Raw genomic sequence first — 15360 nt, forward strand, 5'->3', positions numbered from 1 at the left:
TATTTTCTACAAAAAAATTCCCCACTAAAAGGCAATTACAAAATCTAAAGAAAAATTAAAGTCATAAGACTGTGCATAAAAATCTTTTATGTAGGTGATATAAATATATACAATTATATAATATATAATAGTGTAATATGTATACAAAATACGTTATTAATCTTCCACGTGCTATTAGCATTCCATGAGAAGAAAAATTTTACAAGATTAAAATTCCTAAAATTTATGTACACATAACTATAGAATTTAAATATAATTTCAAATGCATTGTTACAAGTCGAAAATAATGGCATGAATAAATTGAAAATGTACAAAATCTTGTGTATCGAACAGTACGAAGCGATATCTGATCAATCGCTCGGCCCAAGGATATCCATCTCGCTTGACACTATCCTGTTCGGTCGGGGGAAGGTTCTCCGGGTCGAGCCGGCGTAGAAGCGGGCGTCGTCGGCACCCCAACATGACGCAGGCGCCGCGATGCCACCCCCGCCTCGTCGACAGGAAGTTCTGCATCTGTCCGGCTCTTTGCTCGTCTGAAGACTTCGCCCTGTTCTCTCTCTGATCATATACCCATTCACGAATCCAACCTCCGACGCGTCCAGACCTCCTCGAATCGAGCACGAAGACGACAGCCGGAACTGACGTTCGCGTACATCGTCTCCTACGACCCAAATCGTTTCCCTTCCGCGACAGAGTGGTAGCTTTCATTCCGAGGAGCTTTATTCCGCGCGCTGGGAAGCCCCGCGATCAATCCCACGACGTCGATTGCACCCCAAGCTCGATACGACAGATCTCTAGGTATTTGCATCACGATCTTAAAATATCTTGATAAATTTCGATGTAATTTTTACTAATTTTTATTTGAAATTATCTTGATTATTAAGCAAATCGTTACTCGATTACTTTTACATTTTTAATTTTTGAAAACACAACATTCACAGTTTTGCTTCCCAGTTTACGAGAAATTATATTACTGTATATTTGCAATCAACGTGTTATAAATATTGACAGAGAAAACACCTTCAGCTCTTTTTTTTTATAATGATGTAGTATTAAATGATATTAAATGATTAATTTATTTTTATTTTTGCTACGAGAGTTTTATAACTTTTACATTAGCGACTAATTTCCCCTTTTTTCCCTGCGTATTCGATTCAGCTAACGATCGACCGATTTTAACAACAATATTCGAGAAGTGAGTTAAAAGTGTTTTTTCGGGGCAAAAGCAGCCCGGCAAGCGAAGAGGCTCCGGGACCAAAGCAACAGGTAACATACACTTTGCTTTATGTTATTCGGAGCACTTTTCCTATTTACTTTTTCTTGAACATTCGTTGCTATTTTCTTTCCGTCATTCTCTATTACTTACATAATTATTTGAAATTATTAATTTAATTGTTATTAAGTATAATAATTTAATAATTATAGATAATAAGATTAATTAAATATTAATTTACATAAAATATCTTTCTCGATATAAAATGAATTAATTCTGATATTATTAAGCAATGTAACAAAGTGCTTATATTCATATTTTTTTTAAACAAACAATAATTCTTTGAGATAGATTTAATATCACAAAAATGTATAAATATAATATATTAAGAAAATAAAATTGAAAAAAAGAGAAAGTAATATAAAAAAGTATATATATTTAATATACTATGTAAAAATATATATATTTAATATATTATGTATAAATAAGTGTTTTCCAGACATGTTTTTGCAAACGTTCATTATTTGTTTCATTGTTCGACCAATCGTTTGAAAAGTGACGGCAATAGATAACAATTAAGTGCAAAGTATTATTGATAGAATTGACACATTGGATCGAAGCATATGCTCGTTATTTTTCTAAACGAACTGATAGCGAACTTTTCTCTTATCAAGTGAACTAACTACGCAAATAATAATCACGTTATATAAGGCACAGTATATCTTCTCATCAAGAAAAACTTTATCCATACGTTTCACGAATCTTTCTTGATAAAAATGCTATGTTGTACAACTTCAACAAAAAATTTTTAATATAAGAATTTTTCGAATGATTTATTAATAGCATATACAAAATATAAAACAAATCATACACACATTACAATCAACGTACATTAAATGTCTTGAAAATAATATATTTAAACTAGATTATTTCATAAAGGTGGAAATTAAATAAAGCAAAATAAAAAGATTGCTGTTTTGAATAATAATTTATGGATGAAAGCGTCATTTTTTACGCATTCCCCTCATATGTAATATATTAAAAGGCCATGGTATTTTTATCGAAGCCTGCGCACTACTCTTGTGTACATAATAATTATTGAACAAATTTTTCGCTTATAAACGTTATTTTTTATCGTGGATAAATAAATGTAAATGCTAATACTTATCGTGATAAAAATAACTTTTATATGATAAATAATACATATATAATGCAGAATTAAAAATAACTTTTTATATGATAAATAATACATATATAATGCAGAATTAAAGTTAAATATCATTATATTATATTAAGTTAAAAATGTTATTACATTATATTATATTATATAAATTATTATATTGTATTATATTAAATTAAATGATTAAAGTTAAATAATTGGCAAGAATGAATTTTAATTACATATAAATTTTATTCCTCATCTTCTTTCTGAAAAAAAAAAAACTAGGAAGATATGGGCCCGATGCCGGAGGCTTCAGGATCAGGAGTGGCCGATGAGGATTACTCGACTTTCGAGAATAAAACCGGCCTGGCCGATGACATGAAGTTCTTGGCGAGTATGCCAGAACTTTGCGACGTAACATTTCTTGTCGGTGATACGAGGGAGCCCGTTTGTGCCGTGAAGGCTGTGCTTGCGGCCAGAAGCAGGTTTGTAAGGAATAGTTTTGAGTTGATATACGAGAACGATGACGAGTAATAGCGATTTTCTGCTATAATTTCTGCAGAGTCTTTCACAAAATGTTATATCAAACTCCGAGTCCGCAACGCAAAAAGGAACCGCCGGCGCGAGAAAACAAGATTCGGCTTTTCCTCAAGCGTAGCTCCGAGCCATTACTGAATTTACAGAACGCGGCACAGCAGGTACTTAACAGAGAAGATAATACATAATTTTTTCACTTATAACCTGATTGCGTTATAACAACGCAATAATTGTAATGTATTTCATAATACAAAGAAAAAATAGGTCTTCTTTTAAATTCTATTTAAATCTTTTTTAACATTTTATATATAAATATATATGTATATATTTATATATTTATTTTTATTGAATATTTTTTTTCTTTCTTAAAATCAGTATGCGTGTATATAATTGCAAAGTTTAGGAGATTATAGTCGTTTTGTAAATAACACATGCATATAATAAATATGAACAATTTTTTCGATATGACAGGCAAACACGTGTAATGTACAAGGCGCCCCAATAATTATTTACATTAACTGTATTTATTTTGAGTTTGTGAATTTTAATTTAATGAAAATTTATTACTTTCTCTTAATTTAATGAAAATTACTTCTCTCTAAATTTTGATGATCTATTAATTAATATATAATATGTAATATAATTATTCACGTCTCTCTCAATTATTAAAATTTAAAATACTTTGATAAAGCGACAATTTCTCCGCTTCTTTTTTGGGGACACTTTGCATATTTATCGTGGCCAATCAATCGAAAATGAATTATCAGGATAGAAATAGTAAGCGTGCATTTGTATGTGTCGTGTAGCGGTCAGGGTTCACGCAGCAACTGGCCCCCATTCAAGAGGTACTTTGAACGTCACTTTTACGTATAATTTTACACACTGATCGAAATCCTATTCCATTTTCCTATGTCATTTCCCGTCTCACTTCTAATCTACGCCATCGATGTCTCTCTATATCTCGCCCTCTTTATTTTTCAACTGCAATTTTCTGCTCACTGCATTTTGTAATCACAATTCTATCTCCACAATTCGAACTCCGTAATTTTTTATTCGTTGATACTCTTTAGAAACTAATAGAGGAGACTATTTGAGATTTGTTGACAAATCAATGTTTGCCAGCTTGACTTTCTACTTAATGGAACACTCTTTCTCATTTCTATTGCTCTTTTACGCGTCAAGAGCGACACAATCATCAAGAGTGCTCGAATATTTGATAAAATTCACACGATTATGATTAAATACGTTAATTCTGTACTTTAGACTTTTGCATGAACGATTAAATTGTATTATTGTAATCACCAAATCCACTGTAGTTGTAGATTGGCACGATTACAGTATTTACTATGTTCACATATATTGGCGATAACTCACTTTTATAAATCAACCAAGCGAACGAATCGTGAGTGTTAGAAACATTATTGCATAGATTTTGGATGATATAATTTTCAGCATTGTGAACAAAGAGATATAGATAGATAAATATATCTTTATATAAAAAATAACAATTAATGATACACCTAAATATGTTCGCTGGTTCGATCAGTTGGACGATAATACACTTTTACTTATCTTATTAATGTTAAATGCACAGTAGTTGTGGCACCAAAATTAATTTTGCGAAAATATTATATAATGTCTCCTCGCTATAATATCTCACCTCCCACTATATAATTAGTAAATTTGATTTACTATTATCAGTCCTTACGAAATTCCATGCAAGTTGCTTAGCACGGGATTTAAGCTTCTCAACCTTTCTTATTTCTTCATTTAGGTATTTGCATTTTATTTTTATATCGTAGCCACAATCGAATCAGCATCACACGCTGATTATCGAGGAATTCGAGCCCGATGTCTTCCGGCAACTGATCGAGTACATTCACACGGGATGTGTGACATTACAGCCTAGGACTTTGCTTGGTAATCAATTCATTATTATAGAAAGCCTGACAAGCCAATTAGAATGTCTATTATTTGCCGCATAGAGATTAATCATTATTGACTATTTCTTATCATTGTATCTTATCCGATATTTGCGATCTAAATACTTGAGAAAAAGTAAAAGATAACCTTATATACTTAAAAAAGATACGCCGAGTATTTTATCTTCGAAGTTAATCAATGATTTATAAACGATATATGATAATAATTTATGTCCGCAGGTGTTATGAATGCCGCCGATTATTACGGATTGGAGGAGCTTAAACAAGCCTGTCATGGTTTCATTCAATACTGTATAACCGTCGATACGGTCTGCGCTTTATTAGCATCGGCAGAACGCTATATTCAGTATAAATGCACGAAATCTTTGGTGCAAAGGGTAAATTTGCCCACAATCGTAAATATTCTCAATATATTATAAATTTTAAGTATCGAATTTAAGTGTCTTACAAATGTGCCATTAATACATAAGTATATTTGTTATAATGTCAAAATCCTACAACATATATATGTATGTAGAAAAAAATTAAAAGTTTGTAAAAAGAAATCAGAAATAATTCTAATTTTAATTTATTATTATTTATATACATATACATATGTACATGTATATTCAGCTTTGCATATATTATTACTGTATATTATTGTGAAACTCACACAGGTGCTGGAATTTGTCGATGAACACGGCAACGAAGTGTTGAATCTGGGGTCTTTCACATTACTGCCGCAACACGTTGTCCGATTGATACTTGCCAGAGAAGAACTACGTGCAGATGAATTTACGAAATTTCAAGTAAATAAATAACACAATGACGACATTTATCTCAATCTACTCGCATAATATTTCGCCAAAATTATTCAACTTCATTTTCAGGCAGCGCTAATGTGGAGTAAAAAGTATTGCGACAACAATCAAAATACGCCGTTGAAAGACGTGATAGGTAACTTTATCGAGTACATTCAGTTTCACAAGATCCCGGCTACCGTACTGATGCAGGAGGTGAATCCGTTGGGACTGGTGCCTCCGGAAATCATCATGAACGCATTGGCTTATCAGGTGCGCGTTGCTTTTCCATATATTTCGTTTTAAATTAAAAAAAAATTTTTTTACTTTAATTAACTCATTATAAGGACTCTGACTTGCGATGCGATCGGTTTCCTTATGAGGGAATTTGTTGCAGGCAGACCCAACCAGTGTCGACCCCAGGAAACTCTCCCCCCACAGAGTGAGAAGGCAGGGTCGCAGTATGTCGGTCCAATCGTCGCTGGATCCGTACGGCAGCAACACGACCTTGAGCTCGAGCGGCTCCGACGCCGGATCGGATCAAAAACAGCATTCTGGTAGCAACTAACCTCTGGCCACGGCCGCATTAATCGCGGCCGTTTCGGACGAGCCTCGACGAAACGAGGATATTTCCGGCCCCGACGAAGGAGCGGCGCCGATGGACGATATTGTCGCACGGGGAAAAGAGCAAAAGGAGTCTCAGCTTCAGGTTCAGGTACAGGTGGAGCAAGAGCCACGGTCGCAAGAGTCGCAGCAGGAACAAAAGCAGGAAGATGCGCAGTTACAACGAAAAGAGCCAGGTCATTTACAGCAGCAGGTACGTCAGAAAATAGAGAAGGACAAGGAACAACGAAAGCTTCAACAAGAACAACAGCAATTGCAGCATAGACTGGAACAGGAAGAACAGAAATTGCGACAAAAGATGGAACACGAGGAGCAGCAGTTACAACGTAAACTCGAACGAGACGAGAAGACGTTGCAGCAAAAACTGGAACAAGAAGAGCAGCAGTTGCAAAAGAAACTGGAAGAAGACGAGCACAAATTACGAGACAAATTCGAAAAGGAACAAGAGGGGCAACAGGTTACGCAGCCGAAGAAGAAAGAAACGGAGCAGCCGAAGAAAGAAGAGCAACAAGTACCATTGAAGGATGAAGAGCAGCGTCAAAAGGAGGATGAGAAGCAGTCGCAACAGAAAGATAAACCATCGCAGCCGCTGGAAGACAGCGGGCAAGCGCGACTGCGTAAACAGGAAGAGGAAGCGCAGCCAGTAGAGGAGATGCGTCAGGAACCGCTCGCGGAGCAGACGCAGAAAATAGAGACGCCAGCGCAAGAAGATGAAAAGATGCAGCGACGAAAGGAAGAATCGCAACAACAGCAACCGCAGCAGGAGCAGCCGGGGGTTCGATCGCTCGAGGCGGTGGGTGGACTTTACATCAGGATAGTGCTCAGGCACGAAGGCCGTAGGAACCTGGTCTGGCTGTACAAAACGCACATATTCTAAATTCCGATGATTCGTTTCGTCGCTTTCGTCTGAATGTTCGAACGACCTCGCGTCTACACGGCTCTACGATTTCTCCATCCATGTTCAAAGATATCGAGGCGCGTCCTCGTCCTGCGCGGAATTATCTTTTATGTCTTAAGGAAGTATCGTTAATCCTTGAGTATTTCTAACGTCGGCGCAGAAACGACGTGCACTAAATACATCGTGCGCATATTCAGCTGCTTCTCGATTTCCACGAGGCAAGAGAAGTTTCATCAGTGTTATCCGGTGTCGCGTTTCGACCGTGGAGATGAGCTATTTCCAGATATGTCACGAATCGAGAGATTCCACTAGGCTCGATTGTCCGTAATCGTGGAAATGACAGTCATGACAATCGCGCTCGTGTTATTGTTGCAGGGAAAAAAATATATATCTGTTAAACGTAAAATATGTGCAAAAACGTAAATATGTGCAATGTACACGAAAATGCATCCGTCGCTTCGTTCGTTACGCTTTCTCTATCGTTGACAGGCACTTGATAGTATCGTTCGATCAAATGGATGCGTCATAATTAATCGAAGCGAATAAATGATTAATCGAATGAGATGTGTGCGTCTAGAGATGCATTTTTATTACATGTATTAATTTATTATTTACATGCTTTTACATCCATCTACGTATAATTTATCTTATGCAATTATGTTACTTTTTGTCTTCAATTTGTCAGGAACTATACAAACTGTCATTAATCTCGTACTAAACTTTTCATTAATATATTCTTATTGAATTCTTATTCTATTTAACATTTTTATTATTAATCAACAAAACCACATTATTGTCGAACTTTTTGCTAGGACATATCCAAAATGTGGTTACAATAACAATCTCAGAGAAATGCTATATACGCTTGTTAAAACTAGATCTGATACTACGTAGCCAAACGATGCGGAATAAATTCCGTGTCATTTCTGGACAACGTGGACGGCGATCTGACACTAATGAATGAGAGCTTGAGAGCTTGATGTTACCGTAGACTCTTTCCTAAACACACATTAGTACTCGACTCTAGTAAGGAATTCATTTTTTCAACTGCACTATCAATAATCAGAAATCAGAGATCGTAGCAAAGCTATGGTCCGGATAAGCAACAGAAGTCTGAATACTTGCCAGATAAATTTCGCTAAAACGAATGCTATTGCCGTAGTGTTTAACTAGATGTAATTGCATGCGACTATAAATAAGTTATATATTTCAGTCCGTTGTAAATAAAGGAAACATTAAAGATTGCACGCGCACACGCGTGTCCTTCATAAGGACGTTTGAAATCAGTCATCAGGTAGAGAGATATAAAGGCACTTTAATTTTGGAACAAAGTTTAATACAGAACACATAAATCAAAACGCTAGACGTCAACAGCAGTTAAGTGTAAAACATTAAACGCAGCTGTGTTTGTCACTATTGGTAATGTTTCATTACTGTCGCATATTCGCAGCTTGATTGCGTAGGTGTCAATGACATGTTTATGAGTGTGGACACATTTATCTGTCTATGTACCATTGTCTGTTTGTGCGCAGCGATATTTCTATTGTTTTATACGTAAGATATATATGTAAAAAAAATATATATATAATATCGTTGACCTAATAGCGTGAATCATTATAATATTAATCAATAATGCAATCGAGTTGAATGTAACACGAAGCGTTAAACATTATTTTCGCTCGTTTAAGATGACTTCAATTAAAGCTAATTAACATGTTCACTGTCACCGACGCGCAGGCGCGTCCAAATATTTTGCGTTTGTACTACTAACACTTTTAAACACCCAAAATTTTATACATCCCGTCGCGATGACTATATCTCAATAAAATCACTTTTTAAGAAAATTAAAATAAAATGTTTCTGGCGAAAATAAACTGAATAATTAGTGATAGTAAACGTGTTAATGGTTTCTTTATTTAATTTGCTATTTCGATAATCATACCGGTTTATGTCATGTTTAGCAAATTCAATATTATCTTCCATATCTATTTTTATTTTATAATAATAACGCACACATAAAAGAAAATTTCTTCGTTTAATACAGTTTAATTTGTTACAGTTTAACATGTAATATTGTATGTTGTAATTTTAGTTTAAATCCTATATATTAATTAAGAAATAATATATTTAGTCTAATTTTGTACATACCTTTCCCCTTTTTTAGCAAGAGAGTGTCTCTTATATAACAAATATACGTATATATTTTCGTCTTAAAAATTAAAACTAACATAGAAAAAGAGAGAAACAGAGTTTTATGCAATTGTATAAAGTTCAAACCACTAGTTCTCGCTGGCGATCGATATAATTCTATCTAAAGTTCGATCTATCAACTACTGTGATATACCGTAGCCAAGTCAGTCCAAGTATAAATAAACAAGACGTGATGTCAAAAAGTCCTTTATTTTACCTCATAATTTTTAAGCATGTGTGGATGTTCATAATTAAATATCCATATAATAAAAAAAGAATAAAATTCTCAGAGTTACAAAAAGAGTTTGCAAGTTCCACTGTCAATGCTTGCTGTCTCGAGCATTGATGACTACAAAGATATTCACGTTATTTTTTTGCGTAAAATTCCCGCGTAACTCGCTTAACACATAGATTACATTATTATACTTGCTTCATCGTGTTTCTGCGGCTCGCGTGGCAAATGCTGAACCGGTCAACGAGATGATAAATCGCAGACAAATAATTCCAAATAAAAAGCAAAAGGTGTTACGTCAGAAAGATCGATGAATATTATTGTGACATTTCGCACCCGTGCCTCTGCCTCTGAAACCTTGTTGTTTCCTGATCGATTCGACTCGTTAGGAGCGTCAGATGGCAGGCGCATCGCAAATAATTATCTTTCCAGCATCCCGGTTATGCTTATGATATGAAATATCGCGAGATTTAGTCTGTCCCGATTTATCAATCGTGCCATCTGCTATTGAAGCAGTCGCGTCAGTGTTAATGGCCTTTTAAAAAGACCGCTGATCATAGCTGTAGCCACCAGACGCTATCGAAAAAAGGATATAATTGAATTAACGATTTTCACTATGATATTATACGAACAATATTTAAAAACAAATAAATTCTACTTAAATTTGACTAATATTTATGAAAAAGTCTCATGTAATGTACTTCAAGTATGTTTTTTTCGCACTATTTTCTAAAGTTTGCACACGATATACGGTTGTGTGCCACCGTTTTTCAATATTGAACCGTAACAATTGTTATTTGCATCGTATTACCTTGACCGTCAATAATTAATGTCACTTCCTTAGAAAAAAATGACAAATGTAATGGCAATTATCGATTGCTCTATTAACATTAACTAATGATACACATTATCGCATCTGTCATCCATCTGCCATCCATTATCATAAATAATCGTGTAAATGGCAAAATTTTATCAGCGCAAAAGCTTTCTATAAATTGTCAGTCAGAGCACGTGGAAACTCAGAACATTGCAGTTAAGTCTCAAGTTTAGCATCGCGATGTTATTCTTCACTTTAATTTTTACGTCTTTCTTGGCGATCGCACTCGCCCAGAAGGATCCGCATTATGTGGATGGCAGAACAACTATGGTTCACTTGTTTGAATGGAAATTCAACGATATCGCCAAAGAATGCGAGGTTTTCCTTGGTCCAAAGGGCTACGGTGGTGTACAAGTATGTATAATGAATTATTTTTATTGTATGAAATTTTAGATATTAATAAATGAAAATATCAAAATAAAGTGTTTGAAAAAAGAAAGTTTATAAGACATTTAAACATTTTTATCTTTCATCTAAAAATATTTGAATATTTTTCATATAGATAATATAATAAACATTTTTATATTATTTTTTAATAACAACATCAGGGTGCTCTTTTTTACATTTTTCTTGATTTATATCTTCAAATTATTTATGAACTTATTAATGGATGCAAATGGTTCGAAAACAAATAAAATTAAAGAATTAAACAAAGAATAAAAAACGCAAACTATATCACTTACTCTCTATATTAGAATTATTTTTATTCACACATAAAATTTACATAAAATATTGTAGTATATATATTTTTGAAAGATGGCTATGAAACTAGAGTTAATGATGTTTCTAGTTCTAAAACCTGTATCATTTATATTCTAAAAAAAATATAGTATCAAATTTATATTGTTCTTCTTTTATAAAACAAAACTTCTATAAATGTAGGTTTCTCCTATAAACGAGAATCTCATAATAAAGAATAGGCCCTGGTTCGAGAGATATCAGCCAATATCCTATAACATTACCAGTCGATCCGGAAATGAAACCGAATTTAAGGACATGGTAGAGAGATGTAACAAAGTTGGTGTGAGGATATTTGTCGACACAGTAGTTAATCACATGACAGCGGATGCACAACCTGCGTACGGTACTGGTGGTACATCAGCAAATCCGGAACAGCGAAGTTATCCGGCATATGGCCCAGAGCACTTCCATAAATTATGTCAAATAGAAAATTATAACAATGCCACCGAGGTTCGAGACTGTGAACTGTCCGGCCTTCATGATCTCGATCAAAGCAAGGAACACGTTCGGGACGAAATAATTGAATTTTTTAATACAGTCATCCATTTTGGAATCGCTGGCATCCGGTAATTATATTTAATTACTATATATTGGCAGTATAATTCCTTTCTTTATTAAGAATCATTGATAGGGAGATTGATGTCCTTTATAAAAATTATTCGATTCATGGAAAATATTATATAAAAGAATTTTAGGAGATATCAGCTGTTTTTTTCAATGACATGCTTTTAAATGATAACGAATTCTATGATAGTGTATCATCCAATTTTTTGCAATCAGCCCGAGCTTAATTAAGGAAACATAATATTGATTAAACCATTTGCAACACTTGCGATCGCGCTTTTCGATAATTCCTATCTGCACGCAATATCAATGTACGATAGATGCACATTCCTTCGTGGCAAGAAAAAAATTTTTTTTATATATATATAATATATATGCGAATGAGACATAAAATCTCCCGTCTCTCTCACTATGCGTGAAGTGTAAATTCGCGAGATGCACTCTGCGCAACACCGCCCGTTTCTCTTTTTCTTTTTCTTCCTCTTTTCCTCTGCATCAAGGATGCGCCGAAGACTGATGATGTTTAACATTAAACCGGACGAGAGCGGTGCCGCGCGGCAGAGGTCCGACTCGTCTGGTAGTATTAATAAATGAGAGACATCAGCTTTTAATTACGCATCTCGCTCGTAATTGTAACCCGCAGCGAAATCGTACCATCTCGCGTACCGAACCGGGGGCTTTACAAGCGCAAGAGCGATATGCGCGTCGGGAATGATAACGGGGCGCGACGTCGTCTTTTACGGGGACCCCGCATCTCGCGAATGTCTTGCGCATATTTCGAAAAGGAATGTGGCATGATCGCGCGTATTAAGAAATCTTGACGGGTATAAAAGTGCGTTAAAGTCACGATGCGTGCGCAAAAGAAACGAGTTTGTTCTGGCACAGCGTATTTTATTCTGTCGAAGCAAATTTCGCGTTAATTATTACGTAGATTGCGAAAACTGTTTACGATACTTGAAATTGCATTTTTCGACATATGCACATTATTTATAATATTCATATTATTTCTAATAATATAAGGTTGATTATTTTGATATCAAAACAACAATAATTTTACTATAATACAGAGTTGTACTATTCTATTTCAATTTACGTTACTATAAATTTATTCAAGATTTTCTTATCTTATCAACAAAATAGAAAAATATTGATAAATATTGATTTTTAAATAAAATATGTCGTTTTGCAGCAACAACAAAATTCTTTTTTTTTTCATTTACGCGAAATTATGAACATATCGGATGTAACAATGAAATTATAACGAATTAATATTATATCATTAATTCGTAATGTAATGTTATTTGAAGCAGTATATTATAAAGAAAGCAAGGAAGTCATAATCTCATTAACTAATGAGAATTGTAATAATATTAATTTTATCTCTTACATCTGCATTTTCTTACTTGAATCAAATTACGTGTGTCCGTTTCATAATTGCGGCACTAATTTTATTTTTATTTTTATATATAATACGTAAATACGATATTGTAATTAATAGAAATTCTATTCCGATAAATACTTTTAGTTACTCAAGTATAAATTTGCAGCAGTGATTCGAGCGTTTTAAATAACTCGGTTAATTAATACGTAGCCGCGGCAGCTCGTAAATAAATTAACTCTCTCTAACTATCGCGTGTTATCCACAAGTAAATTACAACGCTAAATAAATAACGCTACTTCGTCGCATCATTTTCCACGGGTTGCAATGAACTTTGACCTTGCGTTAGCCACCGTGTTGCACCGACACAACAGTGAGAAGAGTAAAATTTGCCTTTGACAAATACAGAGATGATCACGAATACAATTAAATTCAACAAAGTTCGCGGAGCGAACGATAAAAAATTTAATTGGATAACGTTAATTAATTTAACGAGCTGATTCCTCATAATTTCGCCTGGAAATAATTGTCCGGGATGTTGAACCTCTGACCAAAGTCGTGTTAGCTACCGATCTCGCCTGCGAAATAAAAAGTATTCGAAATTATCGGCCATTTGTAATGAGACATCTGCAATAAGAACGGCAAAATGCACGGAAAGCCTCGCGTTACTCGATGCAACTTTATACGATCCTGTGCACGATCCTGTTGAGAAAACTTATGAATTAATTACGATTCACACGCTCTGTTCTCGGCTAGTAATAGTGATAATGATTCACAAAAAGCAATTTTTGTTTGTAAAATAATATCGTTATTTCTTTTTTATTAAATTTGAATATTTTTCACTATCATAAATAGATCTTTCCGCGTTTTTCTGTGAATTCTGCTGATAAACACACATTCCAGTAGCTTAATAATTTATAACTATTATTAATACATGCTAAAAAATATATTGTATTTCTTTCAATTTTAATATTTTTGTAGCATTGACGCAGCTAAACACATGTGGCCAGAAGATCTTAAGGTTATTTACAAGAAAATAAAAAATCTGCCCACCAAATTTTATCCTCCGAAATCACGATCTTATATCTATCAAGAAGTCATCGATCTTGGTGGCGAAGCCGTTAGCAAGTTCGAATATAACAAGCTAGCATCTGTCATCGAGTTTCAATATGGAATAATTCTTGGTCAAATGTTCCGTGGCCAGGACAAATTGGCAAGACTGGAAACATTCAACGATCCAGATGCTTGGAGATTGCTACCTTCCTCCGACGCGTTAGTCATGGTTGACAATCATGATAATCAGAGAGGCCACGGTGCCGGCGGGGCCTCCATTCTAACGCATAAAGATCCAAAACCGTACAAGGTAAAGTTCGATTCTTCGAGATAACTATAAACACAAACGAGATCTTGTACTTTAAGATAATAATACGTATTTCTTATTATTCGCAGATGGCAGTGGCCTTCATGCTTGCCCATCCTTATGGTCACACTCGAGTTATGAGCTCCTTCGCCTTTACTGATCCTAGTCAAGGGCCACCGGCGAATGCGGATGGCAGCATCATTTCGCCTGAAATCTCCGATAAGGATGGTCAGTGCACCAACGGTTGGGTCTGCGAACACAGATGGCCGCAGATCTATCATATGGTTCTATTTCGTAATCTGGTTAAGGATGAACCACTGGAGAACTGGTGGAGCAATGGAAAGAATCAGATCGCCTTCTCCCGCGGCCGCAAAGGTTTCGTCGCTTTTACCGTCGAGGGCGATCTTCGTGAGAAATTGCAAACTGGATTGCCCGCCGGTACTTATTGCGATGTCATAACAGGAGAAGTCGTCAACGGCAAATGCTCCGGAAAGTCAGTGACGGTTAATGACGATGGTACCGCTTTAATTGAAATTTCGTCAAACGAACCGGAAGGCGTGATCGCTATTCATATACAGGTCAGTATGATAAGTAGCGATAAATTGAAAGATAACAAACATACGACAGAGCATTATCTGAATTTTTGTGTGATTACAGGCGAAACTATGAGGCTCGTCGAGGTCAATAAACTTCAAAATATTTTATTTTATCTACACGTGACTAGCACAAAACCATGTCGACATGTAGTACATGCACAAATGTAGTTGTGTTTGAATAAAAATACATGCAAATATATTACATTCTTCATAGAAATTACTTTATTGCACACAAAGAAATTAATTTATTGCGTACAAATATACTT

The 15360-nt window shown here is 34.9% G+C and overlaps 3 protein-coding genes across 8 annotated transcripts; all 3 read left to right on the forward strand.

The window, feature by feature from the left end:
- Positions 1 to 500: 500 nt before the first annotated feature.
- LOC145962923 (serine-enriched protein) lies at positions 501 to 6223 on the forward strand. Of its 6 annotated transcripts, none has more exons than XM_083084413.1 (10): positions 501 to 798; positions 1159 to 1266; positions 2661 to 2860; positions 2938 to 3073; positions 3719 to 3757; positions 4715 to 4832; positions 5075 to 5250; positions 5512 to 5643; positions 5725 to 5907; positions 6036 to 6223. In XM_083084413.1, exons 3-10 carry the CDS (start codon positions 2667 to 2669, stop codon positions 6078 to 6080), a joined length of 1023 nt encoding a protein of 340 aa, XP_082940539.1. In that variant the 5' UTR covers positions 501 to 798; positions 1159 to 1266; positions 2661 to 2666; the 3' UTR covers positions 6081 to 6223. The 6 variants fall into 6 exon arrangements, with proteins under 6 accessions (XP_082940539.1, XP_082940537.1, XP_082940534.1 ...); XM_083084408.1 differs by having other exon boundaries at positions 506 to 798; positions 6032 to 6202; XM_083084410.1 differs by having other exon boundaries at positions 508 to 798; positions 5075 to 5232; positions 6032 to 6202.
- A 69-nt stretch (positions 6224 to 6292) lies between these two features.
- Positions 6293 to 9130, forward strand: LOC145962924 (uncharacterized). Its single transcript, XM_083084415.1, has one exon. It carries the CDS (start codon positions 6293 to 6295, stop codon positions 7133 to 7135), a length of 843 nt encoding a protein of 280 aa, XP_082940541.1. The 3' UTR covers positions 7136 to 9130.
- A 1461-nt stretch (positions 9131 to 10591) lies between these two features.
- Positions 10592 to 15296, forward strand: LOC145962998 (alpha-amylase-like). The gene is made up of 5 exons (XM_083084555.1): positions 10592 to 10809; positions 11338 to 11762; positions 14120 to 14501; positions 14588 to 15076; positions 15156 to 15296. The coding sequence occupies exons 1-5, from the start codon at positions 10636 to 10638 to the stop codon at positions 15165 to 15167; spliced, it is 1482 nt and encodes a 493-aa protein (XP_082940681.1). The 5' UTR covers positions 10592 to 10635; the 3' UTR covers positions 15168 to 15296.
- The last annotated feature ends 64 nt before the right edge of the window (positions 15297 to 15360 follow it).

The sequence above is a fragment of the Camponotus vicinus genome, unplaced genomic scaffold (genome assembly GCF_025532165.1).
Source record: "Camponotus vicinus isolate PSW18456_S1 unplaced genomic scaffold, iyCamVici1.0 SCAF_12, whole genome shotgun sequence".
NCBI lineage: Eukaryota > Metazoa > Arthropoda > Insecta > Hymenoptera > Formicidae > Camponotus > Camponotus vicinus.